Source organism: Pseudophryne corroboree, chromosome 7 (assembly GCF_028390025.1).
Source record: "Pseudophryne corroboree isolate aPseCor3 chromosome 7, aPseCor3.hap2, whole genome shotgun sequence".
NCBI classification, from domain to species: Eukaryota; Metazoa; Chordata; class Amphibia; order Anura; family Myobatrachidae; genus Pseudophryne; species Pseudophryne corroboree.
Genome location: NC_086450.1, coordinates 133,908,518 through 133,923,923, shown reverse-complemented (window position 1 = coordinate 133,923,923; position 15,406 = coordinate 133,908,518). Strand labels below are relative to the sequence as shown.

General features: G+C 46.8%; 1 protein-coding gene across 7 annotated transcripts in view; it reads right to left on the bottom strand.

Moving 5' to 3' along the window:
- Positions 1-2,989: 2,989 nt before the first annotated feature.
- PLA2R1 (phospholipase A2 receptor 1) overlaps positions 2,990-15,406 on the bottom strand; it is a 293,721-nt gene continuing 281,304 nt past the window's right edge. For all 7 annotated transcript variants that reach the window (XM_063933659.1, XM_063933661.1, XM_063933656.1 and 4 more), the window contains 2 exons: positions 11,055-11,090; positions 2,990-3,266 (listed from right to left, as the gene is read on the bottom strand). In XM_063933659.1, coding sequence (XP_063789729.1) covers positions 3,058-3,266; positions 11,055-11,090 — 245 coding nt within the window. In that variant the 3' untranslated portion in view covers positions 2,990-3,057. The remainder of the gene's footprint in view (positions 3,267-11,054; positions 11,091-15,406) is intronic.

The window sequence follows — 15,406 nt, the reverse complement described above, 5'->3', positions numbered from 1 at the left end:
GGTAGCAGCGGTAGTGTAATGTAATGTAATCTGTGTGTGTGGGGAGGGGTGCAGGGTAGCAGCGGTAGTGTAATGTAGTGTGTGTGTGGAGAGGGGTGCAGGGTAGCAGCGGTAGTGTAGTGTGTGCGGGGAGAGGGATGCAGGGTAGCAGCGGTAGTGTAATGTAATCTGTGTGTGTGGAGAGGGGTGCAGGGTAGCAGCGGTAGTGTAATGTAGTGTGTGTGTGGAGAGGGGTGCAGGGTAGCAGCGGTAGTGTAGTGTGTGCGGGGAGAGGGATGCAGGGTAGCAGCGGTAGTGTGTGCAGGGTAGCAGCGGTAGTGTAATGTAATGTAATCTGTGTGTGTGGAGAGGGGTGCAGGGTAGCAGCGGTAGTGTAATGTAATGTGTGTGTGTGTGGAGAGGGGTGCAGGGTAGCAGCGGTAGTGTAGTGTGTGGGGAGGGAGGTTCAGGGTATTGGCTGCAGTGTATTGTGCGTGGAGGAGGAGGTATAGTATGTACCTGTCCTGTGCCCGATAGGTCCCTGGAAAATTGCTCTGTGACGCTGAAGAAGAAGAGAACTGCAGGAGAGGCAGTGCTGCGGAAGGTGAGTATTTAAAAACTAAATAAGCTAATTAGAAAATTCCAGTTGCTTAATTAGTCATTAGGAGGGTTACCACAGCAGTTCATAACAATTCCGACCATTTTTCCTAAAGATATAGATTTTTAGGAAAACCTGTCTTGAAGGCATTCCTGATTGTATGGGATGTCCCATAGCAGTTAGACATGAAACATATAGCGTTTGGACATGGTAGAACTCTCCCAATAGTTACTGTGTATACTTTACACACCATACACACTTAAGGGCCCTACACATTTAATGATCCGCCGCCGAGCTGCCCGACGGCGGATACGGCCGACGGGCGACCCGGCGGCGGTTGGGGGGGGGGGGGGGGGGGTCAGTGACGGGGTGGAGTGAGGTTTCTTCCCTTCCTCCGTCACCCGGCTCCATAGCACAGCAGGCAAATATGGACGAGATCGTCCATATTGGCCTGCATGTACAAGCGACGGGGCACCAGCAATGAACGAGCGCGGGGCTGCGCATCATTCATCGCTGGTGCCTCCACACTCAAAGATATGAACGGTATCTCCTTCATTAATGAACAAGATCGTTCATATCTTTTACTTATGTCGCCCAGTGTGTAGGGCCTATTACACCATCATCTTCTCCCCACTGCTTTCAATGGTTCTGCCGTCCCACTGCTTATTTGGTTACGATGACTGCTTATGATTTGTACTGTAAGTCACTTTTTTCTTGTTCTGTTTATGCTGTTCCTGTTTATTAACGTTGTAAGGTAGTGCAAACCCTTTGTTGTGCCATACAAGTAAATGATGATAATAGTAAAGGATATGGAAGTATTTGTAGCAATTGACCAATGTTTTCAGGCGTTATATGGCCCCAGTAGCTGACACCATCTTTAGATAGCAATAGTTATTTCACAAAATTTACCTGGCGAGGGATTTGTAGGATCTGCTGCTCCCCTCCTCCTGCTCCAAATTTGGCTCTTTGTAGTGGATGGGGAATGAGAAGCTCTGACGTTTTGTCCCAGGTAAGTAGACGGATTTAACTAGGGGTTGCAGTACGGCCTGTAAAATCTGCCACCTGCAGGTGGACGTGCGGTGAGGTAAATTGCTCAGGTGGCACTATCTAGTACCAGAGCCAGATTTACACAATATATGAGCCCTAGGGTTTATGTGGGCATTATACACAGGTGCAGCAGTATATACTGCTGGAAATCTGGTGAGTTTTGACCCCCCCCCCCGTGGTAAGCCTTAAAAGTGATTAAGTGGAGATGGATAAATAGTGATAACGCACCAGCCAATCAGCTCCTACTGTAACTGTCATTTTTCAAACACATCCTGTAACATGTCAGTTAGGAAGCTGATTGGCTGGTACTTTATCCTCTTCACCATATCACCTTTTAAGGCCTACTAAATTTGGGCCAATGACTATGATGCGGCAGTAGTAGGGCGCAAAATTTATAGTTTGCAGGAGGGCACCGAATACCCTAGCACCGGCCCTGAGTGCAGCAAACCCAAACCTATTTCCATGACATGATGTTATCACTGTACACCTCTACAAGTTGTCGATGAATTTCATATCAGATGAATAAAATGCCCTTTAGATTCAGAAATCCGATCACAGTACGCACCTCAATGTTTGACTATGGCCCTCATTCCGAGTTGTTCGCTCGGTATTTTTCATCGCATCGCAGTGAAAATCCGCTTAGTACGCATGCGCAATGTTCGCACTGCGACTGCGCCAAGTAACTTTACTATGAAGAAAGTAATTTTACTCACGGCTTTTTCATCGCTCCGGCGATCGTAATGTGATTGACAGGAAATGGGTGTTACTGGGCGGAAACACGGCGTTTCAGGGGCGTGTGGCTGAAAACGCTACCGTTTCCGGAAAAAACGCAGGAGTGGCCGGGGAAACGGTGGGAGTGCCTGGGCGAACGCTGGGTGTGTTTGTGACGTCAACCAGGAACGACAAGCACTGAAATGATCGCACAGGCAGAGTAAGTCTGAAGCTACTCTGAAACTGCTAAGTAGTTAGTAATCGCAATATTGCGAATACATCGGTCGCAATTTTAAGAAGCTAAGATTCACTCCCAGTAGGCGGCGGCTTAGCGTGTGTAACTCTGCTAAATTCGCCTTGCGACCGATCAACTCGGAATGAGGGCCTATGTTTCCACCAGCCCCGCCATCTTATAACTGATGTTGGGACAGTAGGACTGATATGAGGCGTAGTTTAGTGGCCGTGAGGGAAAGCAGTGGTCTTCCTGCTCTGGCCTGCGGGAAATTAGAATGAAATAGCATTATACACGTGAGAGCTCTTGTTACCTTACTTACTGAACCACCCTCATGTATATATTCTTTAAATGCTGTAAGTGGTGGCTTCCTTCTAACTCTAAAATCTTTAGCATGAAATGTAAAACATTCTGAAACGTGAAACATTTGAACAAATTAGTGTCTTTACAAATACAAAATCATCTTTATTCTTCTGGTGTCTTTTAAAGTCTATTTGCTGTCCTCTGTTTCCAGCTGTGTGATTAGAATGCATTCCTCTACATCAGCAGCCTCAATGCTGAACTTTGTGCACTGGATGGTCTGAATACCAAGGTCTGTGAGACTTTTGTTCTTTTTAAACAGATAGCCGAAAAAAATGATGAGCGCAGATAGTATTAGTGTTGTTACCACAACAAGTGGGATAACTGCGTGACTTGTCCCTGCAAGCAGATGACAAAAACAACATTCACGTTAAGGAGACAATACTGTATGAAAGGTAGTTTTACTGAGGGCGCCTATAAACCTGCATATCTCCTTATTACAAACATTCATTCATGGTTGTGCAACTGACAGTAGACAAATAAATCACAATTGGTTCTGGCATGGTGAAAGGTACAGTGTAAAGGTAGAAGCTCATGAATTAAATACTGCCCAGGGCACACGAAGTCGTATTTCTGGTTCCTAGTGTAATAAAAATAATGCTGCCCAGTGTTTGTGTGCTTCATGTGAAATCAGGGTGTATCAGGCCCTGCGTGTACACCTCCAGTTAGCTTAAGGGGTGTTTTCAACTGCTTATTTTTATTTATTTATTTTAGACCCTAACAACAACAACAACAACTCTAAAGGGGGGTACTCACGGAGCGATCGCTGCTTAAAATCTATGCAATCTGACTAGATTGCTTAGATTTTAAGCCTGATCGCTCCTTGTGTACCCCCTACAGCGATAGCGATGCGCAGCCCCGCGCATCGCTATCGCTGGTGCTAGATTTGCGGGTCGCTCATTTCACCCGCTGGGTGAAATGAACGGCTCCCCCATCTCCCCCCGCACGCTCAGCACACATTGCGCTGTGCTGAGCGGCGGGAGAGATGTGTGCTGAGCGATTCGCTCAGCACACATCTCTCCCGCATCGGCCAGTGAGTACTGGCCTTAAAGTGGGGTACACACGGAGAGATCCGTGCTTAAATTCTAAGCAATCTGACTAGATTGTTTAGAACTTAAGCACGGATCTCTCTGTGTGTATGCCCCACAGTGATAGCGATGCGCAGCCCCGCGCGTCCCTATCGCTGGTGCGAGATTGGCCTGCATGCAGGCTCAGTCTAGCACTTCGCTCATTTCACCGCTGGGTGAAATGAGCCCCCCCCCCCCCCCCTCGCTCAGCGCACATTGCACTGTGTGCTGAATGGGGGGAGAGATGTGTGCTGAGCGGTCTGTGCTAGATCGCTCAGCACACATCTCCCCTGTGTGTACGGCCCTTAACCCTAACGGCAACCCTAATGCTGGGTACAAACCTAAAGATATATCTACAGATGGTGGGTGTTCATACATACTGAACAACCAACCACCACTGCCATCTGCAGATATACAGTATCTCTTGTTGTGAACAATGGCCAATTAATCTTTCCACTGTACACACTGGCAGATCACCGTCATGAAATGTGACAAATATTCCTGAAATCTACACAATGGGCTGGCCTACTACAGAGCACAAAAATGGAGGAAATAGGCCCTCTGGTCTCCGATGATGCTCTGCAACTATAACAGCAATTGTGTCACAGCACCTCATGTAATATTGAGAAATAAAATAAATACTATCTAAAGTACGTTTAGATATACATTAAAAGATGATTATATGGCTCTGGGTCCCTAAGATAGCAGCCACATTAGTGCAGCTCTACCTCCAGTTTTAAAAAATTCCTTCCCTGCTGCACACTTCAAGCTGCAAACAATGTTGTATATTGTATAGTATAAGTAGTATATACACCTAGGTTACACCAGGAGAGCATAGTATATGTGCCTGGGTTACACCAGGAGAGAGTAGTATATGTGCCTGGGTTACACCGGGAGAGAGCAGTAGTATATGTGCCTGGGTTACACCGGGAGAGAGCAGTAGTATATATGCCTGTGTTACACCACAAGAGAGCAGTAGTATATGTGCCTGGGTTACACCGGGAGAGAGCAGTAGTATATATGTCTGTGTTACACCACAGCAGAGCAGTAGTTACACCGGGAGAGAGCAGTAGTATATGTGCCCAGGTTACATCGGGAGAGAGCAGTAGTATATGTGCCTTGGTTACACCGGGAGAGAGCAGTAGTATATGTGCCTGGGTTACAACAGGAGAGAGCAGTAGTATATGTGACTGGGTTACACCGGGAGAGAACAGTAGTATATGTGTCTGGGTTACACCGGGAGAGAACAGTAGTATATGTGTCTGGGTTACACCGGGAGAGAGCAGTAGTATATGTGCCTGGGTTACATCGGGAGATAGCAGTAGTATATGTGCCTGGGTTACACCGGGAGAGAGCAGTAGTATATGTGCCTGGGTTATATCGGGAGAGAGCAGTAGTATATGTGCCTGGGTTACATTGTGAGAGAGCAGTAGTATATGTGCCTAGACGTCTGACTGGAAGAGGAGAACGCTCCCTGCTCACCAGCTGCTGATCCATCCCTATGTGGAAGTGGTGCAGCCGGCAGAGCTTGAAGCTGAAGGCCGAGGTGGGGTCTGGTGGCCCCCGGAAGAAAGCGATGCGGTGAGTCTACTAGGACAGGCAATGGGTGGAGAAGCTGGCGTCAGCAGCAGAGAGCCAGGCCACGGATATGAAGAGGGCAAAGCTACGGAGCTCCATGCAGGGCTTAGCTGCAGCAGCTTTCTTCTGGAGGCTGCAACATCTCCCCCTGGCTTCCCAGTGGTTACAAGAGCCATGGACATACCCTGGGGACAGAGGCGCTACAGGGAGCCAGTCCGCTGACCACCCCCACTCCGGGACACAGATTATTTAAATAGTTCCACCACCTAAAGACGGCTGGCCTATCGCACGGCGGTGGGTCAGCCGTACACGCAGAACGATGCACCAATATATGTATAGATATATTGGTCATCATCTGTGCTGCAGGGCCGACGCAATATGTCTGTGAACAACGTAGTTCACAGACATATCGATTATACACACCCTTTGATCAGTTTACAATATATTGACCGATCAGTTGTTAGTCCAATATATCTACTCTAATCATAACGGCACCCATAACCCTAACGAGGGACATACTAGTACATTATAAGCCCCATAACAACATTTTGAAGAGACCCTGTCCCAATGTTTCTACAGAGTCACCGCTCCACAGCTGTTGTTCATTTTATGCCCCATAATAGTGCCCTAGTTCAAATTCTGAAGCATAGTAGGATGTTAATGTTATGCCTCATAGTACTGCCATAGTTCACATTATGCCACATTGTAGTGCTGCAAGTATACTTTATGTAACACAGTACCCCCAATTCACAGTATGATATACAATGTACCCAGTTCATATGATGGCATAGTACAGTGACACCAGATCATATTATGTAACATTATAATGTCCTCCAGTTAATTTCATACCACATTACAATGAGCAGGTCCAGGGACATAACTAGATATATTGCAGGGCCCAAGGCAAACATTTATATGGCCCCTTTGCATCTAAGAATGGTGACCCCTCTCAGCTCTTGGCCCCATAGCAGCTGCACTCCCTGCACCTATAGTGGCTATGCCTTTGACCCCAACACTAACCCTAATAACAACTCTATCCCTAATGGCAACCCTAACAACAACTCTAACCCTAACAGCAACCCTAACAACAACACTAACGTGAACCCTAACAACAACGCTAACCCTAATGGCAACCCTAAGGGCTGTTTCACACATTACGGTTTTCCCAGGGGCGTTTTAAGAGAGGAAGAGGCCCGTGTTCAGCCTCCTTCATTCGGGCCCCCTCCTCTCTGCCCGGAGCGCTGTAGAGTCTGAGCACTAGAGGGCTCAGACTCTACTGCGCATGCGCAGATCTCCGGGAAAATGGTGCGGCGGCCATTTTCCCTGAGATTTCTCTACTGCGCATGCGCAGAACTCCATGAAAATGGCAGCTGGGCCATTTTCACTGTGTTCTAATAGCGCTGCGGATGCCGGCGCTGGACTTCGGAGGGGTATTTTAGAAATGGGTGCGGTGGGGGCCCCATCTGAACTCAGGCACACACTGCACCCATTATAGAAACGCCAATGGCGTTTCCCTGGATGGCAAAAAGCCAGACAAACTTGGTCTGGCTTTTTGCCATCCGGGAGGGTCTTTCACACACAATGGTTTTGTGCCGTGTTTAAGGCTGTGCGCATGCGACGCAGCAACAGCACGGCACAAAAAAAACATTGTGTGTGAAAGCTCCCATTCACACATTTAACTCACTGCCTGTAAGGACGGTACGGCCCCGGCACGGCAGCCAGACCTTTCAGTGGACATGTCCGGCCACAACACGGCAGCCGTGCCATGTGAATTGACACATTGCTCTGCATGTGTCTTAGCATCACAGCCGCGGCAAAAAGCCGTCCGGTATTTTGCCGTCCGGTGCTGCCCGGAACATGTTTAATTGCCCTAACAACAACACTAACCCTAATGGCAAGCCTAACCCTAACTGCATCAATAACACTACCCCTTACAACAATTCTAACCCTAATGACAACCCTAACGACCCCCATAACCCTAACACTAACAATGACAATAATGTTGGCATTTCCACATTAGCAGTTGTCGACATTTCCGATGTCAGCATTCTAAACATTCTAAATGTCGATATTTAGAAGGTGTCAACCCTTTAATCATGACATAGTCAATGTCGGCATTCTGCTGTTGACATTGTAAATTTTGACATGCTATATGCCGACATGACTGCATACCCATTCATTTCGTGAAAGAGATGCTTATCTGAAGTAACACATCAGAAGGAATTTTAAACAAGTATTACAAGTGATAACAAAGAAATATAACAGCAAAGCAGGAAAGAGCTGAGGGCTACAAGTGTCAGCATGCAGGGCCGCCTGTTGCCTGCCATTGCTGTAGACCAGGGGTGGGCAATTATTTCAGCTGGGGGGCCGCTTAACACTTCCAGTGAATGTTCGAGGGCCACACACATGGGCGGGGCCTAATATGAATGACAAATATTTGTAGGAGTAAGTCCTAGGCTGCGCAGAGACTGCACAAAGTAGATTTTTGCAGCTCTGCGTACACATACGATTGCACACTTTCACTGGCGAATTTACATTCCTCCTGGGGGCGGCAACTACCCGAACGCAGGACAGCAAAATTTGCAGCACAGTGATCAGGTCTGAATCAGCCCCTTAGTCAGCAGTTGCTGCAAGATGCAAATGCAGCCAACTCAAAATAAGACCCGTTATAGGTCCCAATTCCGACCCGGTCGCTGCTGTGTATTTTCGCACAGCGGGTGATCGGGTCTGAACTGCGCATGCATTGCAGTGCGCAGGCACGTCGGTCCGCCGCGCTGGGGAGCGTCGGGCAGTGATGGGATGGTGCGAACAAAGCGAGTGCACGGAAAAACGCAGGAGGGACCAGGCGTTTGGAGGGAGTGTTTCTGACGTCAGCTCCGGCCCCGATCATCGCACTGGAAGAGTAAGTCCTGGGCTGAGCAGAGACTGCACAAACTTCTGTTTGTGCAGCTCTCCGCACACGCGATCGCACCCCTGCACAGTGATTTCCCTCCCCCTGTAGGTGGCAACTACCTGATCGTAGCAGTGCAAAAATCACACCCTAGCGATCAGGTCTGAATTAGGCCCATAGTTATATATATATATATATATATATATATATATATATATATATATATATATATATATATATACAGGTTGAGTATCCCTTATCCAAAATGCTTGGGACCAGAGGTATTTTGGATATCGGATTTTTCCATATTTTGGAATAATTGTATACCATAAGGAGATATCATGGTGATGGGACCTAAATATAAGCACAGAATGCATTTATGTTACATATACACCTTATACACACAGCCTGAAGGTCATTTTAGACAATATTTTTTATAACTGTGCATTAAACAAAGCGTGTGTGCATTCACACAATTAATTTATGTTTCATATACACCTTACACACACAGCCTGGGGGTCATTTAATACAATATTTTTAATAACTTTGTGTATTAAACAAAGTTTGTGTACATTGAGCCATCAAAAAACAAAGGTTTCACTATCTCACTCTCACTCAAAAAAGTCCGTATTTCGGAATATTCCGTATTTCGGAATATTTGGATATGGGATACTCAACCTGTATATATAACTAACTATAAAAACATATATATATATATATATATATATATAGAGATCCGAAAGGAACAGCGGCACTCGAGGATTTTGATGAAACAATCAAATTTGTATTCAAAAAAGGTTTACAAAAAAGCCTTTTTTGTAAACCTTTTTTGAATACAAATTTGATTGTTTCATCAAAATCCTCGAGTGCCGCTGTTCCTTTCGGATCTCTACATTGCTTCTACAGAAGGCACCGGGGTACTTGAACGCCAGTCAGGAGAGTGCCAGTCCCATTTGGGATACATATATATATATATATATATATATATATATAGAACTATAAAAACATATATATATATATATATATATATATAATACTAACTATATATAACTATAAAAACACACACACAATATACATTACACCGCATACGTAGTTTTTTACAGGCAAAATACAAATGTCTAAAAAACACATCCACTAATAAAAATAAATGTAAAAAAAACTGCTGAAAACAAACAAACAGCATCCTGTGTAATGCTGTTATCAATCGTATTCACAGCTGGTTACTAGCTCCCCCCCCTGTCCTCCTCTTCCCTGAACCCACATAGCAGTCTCAAACCTCCCCTCTCCCTTAAAACCATATAGCAGTCTCTACCCCCCTTCCCCCTCCCCTGAACCTATACAGCAGTCTCTACCCCCCTTCCCCCCCCCTCCCCTGAACCTATACAGCAGTCTCTACCCCCCTTCTTCCCCTCCCCTGAACCTATACAGCAGTCTCTACCCCCCTCCTCTCCTTCTCCCCCCCCCCTCCCCGGACCCATATAGCAGCTTTACCTTTGATGTATTTCTTTCACAGTGGCAGATCTGCTGCCCAGATTATCCACTGCCTTCTGCCAGATCTGCGATCCGCTGCCCTCTGCACGCTCCTGCCGTGGCTCCGCTCCCTATGCCGCTCGGAACTTCGTAGCGCAATGACAAGCAGCTCAGCCGGGCCGCTTGTCATTGCACAGTGGTATGGGACAGCGGGCCAGGCAGAATCGGTTCGCGGGCCGCATCCGGCCCGCGGGCCGCATGTTGCCCACCCCTACTGTAGACACTCGTTTTGAACATTAACATTTTTTTACTTTTTCATATATTTATATTAAAATGTGTCAGTAAAATATTTTTGTCTACATAGCTGAAATGGAGGCCAATAACTACTGGACAAGCATGGGCGACAGCTAGGGTTCCCAGATCATCCCTTTAGTCCTGGAGACCTGTGATTTACACAGGTTTTGTGGCTGATGAGAACCAGGTGGAATGCAGGCTTAAATTTAATCAGCCGCAGAACCTGTATTATTCATAGGTCTCCAGGATTAAAGGGATGATCTGGCAACCCTAGCGCATACTTGCCTATCTGACCCTCTCCATGGGGGAGAAAATGCTCTGTTCCTGGACTTTCCTGGTAATGTATGATTGCCATCACCTGTGGTGAAACACCTTTCTTATCAATTAACTAGCTCACCACAGGTGATGGCAATCATACATTACCAGGAAAGTCCAGGAACAGAGCATTTTCTCCCTCATGGAGAGGGTCAGGTAGGCAAGTATGTCCAAGCGACAACAGCTGTTTGTATAGTAGATGTTAATGGTATAAGTACTTACACAGAAACAGAGAATTTGATGGCAGATAAGAACCACTTGGTCCATCTACTCTGCCCATGTAAATGCACACTTACACACTAGGGTTCATTTTAGTTGGGAGCCAATTAACCTGCCAGTATATTTTTGGAACACTGGAGGAAACCCACACAAGCACAGGGAGACTATAGAAAGGGCACACAGTTAGGACCATGGTGGGAATCGAACCCATGACCTCAGTGCTGTGATGCTAACCATTACACCATCCGTACTGCCCATTTGTTCTACAATTATAAGAAAAGTAAGTAAACTTACGTGCTACATTCAGGTTGTTTTCTGATAGTTGTTTATCTGTGGAACACAAACGTGATAAAAGTGAAATCGTTTAGAGAACATACAAATACAATTTATTTGCATTCTAAAGTAAACAACTCCATAATTTAGTTAAGTAACTGGAACAATTCTGAATAGACCATAAATTCATCATAATCAGAACAGCAAGAAGATAGCCGCGTTATCTCAAGAGCTGAAAAAAATCCATGTCAGTTCCAAAGTACATAATGGCCGAGCTGTCTGCAGAGAAATGCAAGGCACACAAGTTTGTGGAACGAGAGATGGCAGCGTCTGGAGCCTGGAAGAGCAGAAGTCTGCATCAGCTGATTATTATTATTTAGTAACAATTATTTATATAGTACATACATATTCTGCATCGCTTTACAGAGAAACTGGTGTACCCAAAGGAGACCTACACAAGCACGGAAAGAATCTACATTCTCCACAAAGTTAATTCTGGACCTGATCAAAGATATACGTTAATGCTGCAGCATCTGCCAATGTGTACGCAGCAACTATGCAAAAATATGCAAATGCTGCAGCTATCTGGATTTGTATTGAGATGCTCTTTGCGTGTCACAGCAGCTGCGCACAAAGACAGTTGATTATCAAAGTTGTGAATAACCCTCTGGTCACGCAGCAGGTATCTGGTTGAATGGTTGCAGGAGCGGATTGAGAACTAAGGGGGTCATTCCGAGTTGTTCGCTAGCAGATTTCGGTCGCAGCGCAGGGATCAGGCAAAAAAACGGCACTTCTGCCCATGGGTATGCGCCGCAATGCGCACGCGCGTCGTACTATTACAATGAACGATGTAGTTTCACACAAGGTCTAGCGAAGCATTTCAGTCGCACTGCTGGCCGCAGTGTGATTGACAGGAAGTGGGCGTTTCAGGGTGTCAACTGACTGTTTTCAGGGAGTGTGTTGAAAAACGCAGGCGTGCCAGATAAAAACACAGGCGTGGTCGGGGAAACGCAGGCGTGGCTGGCCGAACGCAGGGCATGTTCGTGACGTCAAAACAGGAACTGAAAAGTCTGAAGTGATCGCTAGCGCTGAGTAGGTCTGGAGCTACTCTGACACTGCACAAAATAATTTTGTAGCCGCTCTGCGATCCTTTCATTCGCACTTCTGCTAAGCTAAAATACACTCCCAGAGGCCAGCGGCATAGCGTTTGCACGGCTGCTAAAAGCAGCTAGCGAGCGAACAATTCGGAATGAGGGCCTAAAAGTGGCCCTGGAAAAATTTATAGAAAAGGCCCCATGTGGGCGACACCAAATCAATGGTAGGCGGAGCCAACACTCAAGTAGGCGGGATCAGTACACAGGGCCATAAATATGGGTTGCAAGCAGTGCCATCGCAAAAGGGCCTTGGGGGCAGCACCGTTACTGTGCCTTGGATGTACTTAGAATTTAAACTTTTTTTTTCATGTGCCTCCAGACCTGCACTGCACTGTAAATGTATGTCTTGTAAAATCTAAGATCCTATGCAGGAAATTCAAATTGTGTGTAAACTAGAAGAATCCCATTAAGTTTATACTAAAATACTCTTCTGCTGGTCATACATTAGTACGACTCGCATTAGATGCGTGTCGTCTCACGACCTCCCCCACCAGCTCTCTGGTGTACGATAGATCGTAAGGTGCTTTTGCACCTTACGATCTATTGTACAATCCGCAATTGACCCCTACCCGGATCGACTGATCATATGTGCAGCACATACTGTATGATCAGTTGATGTGATGTGTGACCCGTGGGCATGCAATAGGTCGATCCACATGTCAATATTGTGTATTCGCACACAATATCAACCTAGTATGGCCAGCATTCCTCTGCATCAATGACCTGTAATTCACTGTGCTGTAATGAATAGGATATCCTATCCTGTAACGCATGTGTTGCAGCCTTGGGTAACCACCGCGGCAAAAAATATGGGGTTTTGGCCACAGAAAAGTTCCAATTCACATTACAGCGCACAGCGGCGTCACATTATTCACATTACAGTGCACAGCAGTGTCACATTATTCACATTACAGCGCACAGCAGTGTCACATTATTCACATAACAGCGCACAGCAGTGTCACATTACATCAGTCAGCGGCATCCGTTACTTACATTACAATGCCCAGCTACACTGCCCAGCGACATCCGTTACTCACATTACATCGCCCAGCGGCATCTGATACTCATATTACACACCGCCCAGCGACGTCCGTTACTCACATTACACCGCCCAGCGATATCCGTTACTCACATTACAATGCCCAGCGGCGTCCATTACTTACATTACAGTATACAGCAGTGTCACATTATGCACATAACAGTGCACATCGTGTCACAGCGGCATCCATAACTCACATTACACCACCCAGCGACGTCCGTTACTCACATCACAACGCCCAGTGGTGTCACATTATTCACATTACAACGCCCAGTGGTGTCACATTATTCACATTACAGCGCATGGTGGCGTCACATTATTCACATTACAGCGCATGGTGGCGTCACATTCACATTACAGCGCATGGTGGCGTCACATTATTCACATTACAGCGCATGGTGGCGTCACATTATTCACGTTACAGCGCACATCGGCATCCATTACTCACTTTACACTGCCCAGTGTTGTCCGTTACTCACATTATACCACACAGCGGCGTCCACTGTTCACATTACAGCACACAGTGTGTCACATTATTCACATTACAGCGCACATCGCGCCACAGCGGCATCTGTTACTCACATTATACCGCACAGTGGCATCCGTACACAGTGGTGTAACATTACAGCGCACAGCGGTGTCACATTACAGCACACAGCAACGTCCATTACTCACATTACAGAACACAGTGGCGTCACATTACAGCGTACAGCAGCGTCAAATTACAGCACACAGCGACGTCCGTTGTTCACATTACAGAACACAGCGGTGTCACATTATTCACATTACAGCGCACAGTGGCGTCACATCACAGCACACAGTGCGTCACATTACAGCACACATCGGCGTCACATTATTCACATTACAGAACACAGCAGTGTCACATTATTCACATTACAGCGCACAGTGCGTCACATTAAAGAGCACAGTGACGTCCGTTACTCACATTACAGCACACAGCGGCGTCACATTACAGCGCACATCGGCATCACATTACAACACCCAGTGACGTCCGTTACTCAAATTACTGCGCACAGCAGAGTCACATTACAGCACACAACGGTGTCACATTATTCACATTACAAAACACAGCAGTATCACATTATTCACATTACAGAACACAGCAGTATCACATTATTCACATTACAGAACACAGCAGTGTCACATTATTCACATTACAGCGCACAGTGCATCACATTAAAGCGCACAGCGACGTCTGTTACTCACATTATAGCACACAGCGGTGTCACATTACAACACCCAGTACATCCGTTACTCAAATTACTGCGCACAGCGGAGTCACATTACAGTGCACAGCGGTGTCACATTACAGTGCACAGTGCAACACATTTCAGCGCACATCAGCATCCGTTACTCACATTACACCGCAGTTGGCGGAGGGGGGGTGCCGAGAGTGGGGAAGGGGGGGATGTCGTGGGTGGGGGAGGGGTGCAACGAGAGGGGGAAAGGGTGCTGCAAGTGAGGGTAGGGGGTGCCGTGGGAGGGGGACGGGGGGTGCTGCTGGTGGGAGTGTGTATGAGAGGGGGTCGGGAGTGTAGCAGAGAGAGCAGGAGAGGAGAGAAATCACTCAGCCTGTGTGCTGTGGGGCTGCCGGGTGAATGGAGGAGCTCTGTCACGTGAGATGACAGACTATCCAGTGTCAGAGTTCCTCCAAGCTGCGGCCTCTGATAGTTGCTGGTAGCTGCCAGATATAGCGCTGAGTGATGCGCTACAGGGGGCGGAGCCACATGTGGCAATCAGCCCCACAGTTCATCCGGCATCCCAGGAATCTTCCCAGGAGCCTCATACACCAATCCGTCCCTGAGTGGTTGACGGTAACCATGTCGACATTCATAAGGTCGACACCACAAATGTTTACATCAGAACTTCGTCATGGTTCAAACTGCCAACATGCACTAGGTCGACATCCTCAAACTCAGGTTCACAATGGGGGTAATTCCAAGTTGATCGCAGCAGAAATTTTTTTAGCAGTTGGGCAAAACCATGTGCACTGCAGGGGGGGGGGGGGGGGGGGCAGATATAACATGTGCAGAGAGAGTTAGATTTGGCTGGGTTATTTTGTTTCTGTGCAGGGTAAATACTGGCTGCTTTATTTTGACACTGCAATTTAGATTGCAGATTGAACTCACCACACCCAAATCTATCTCTCTCTGCACATG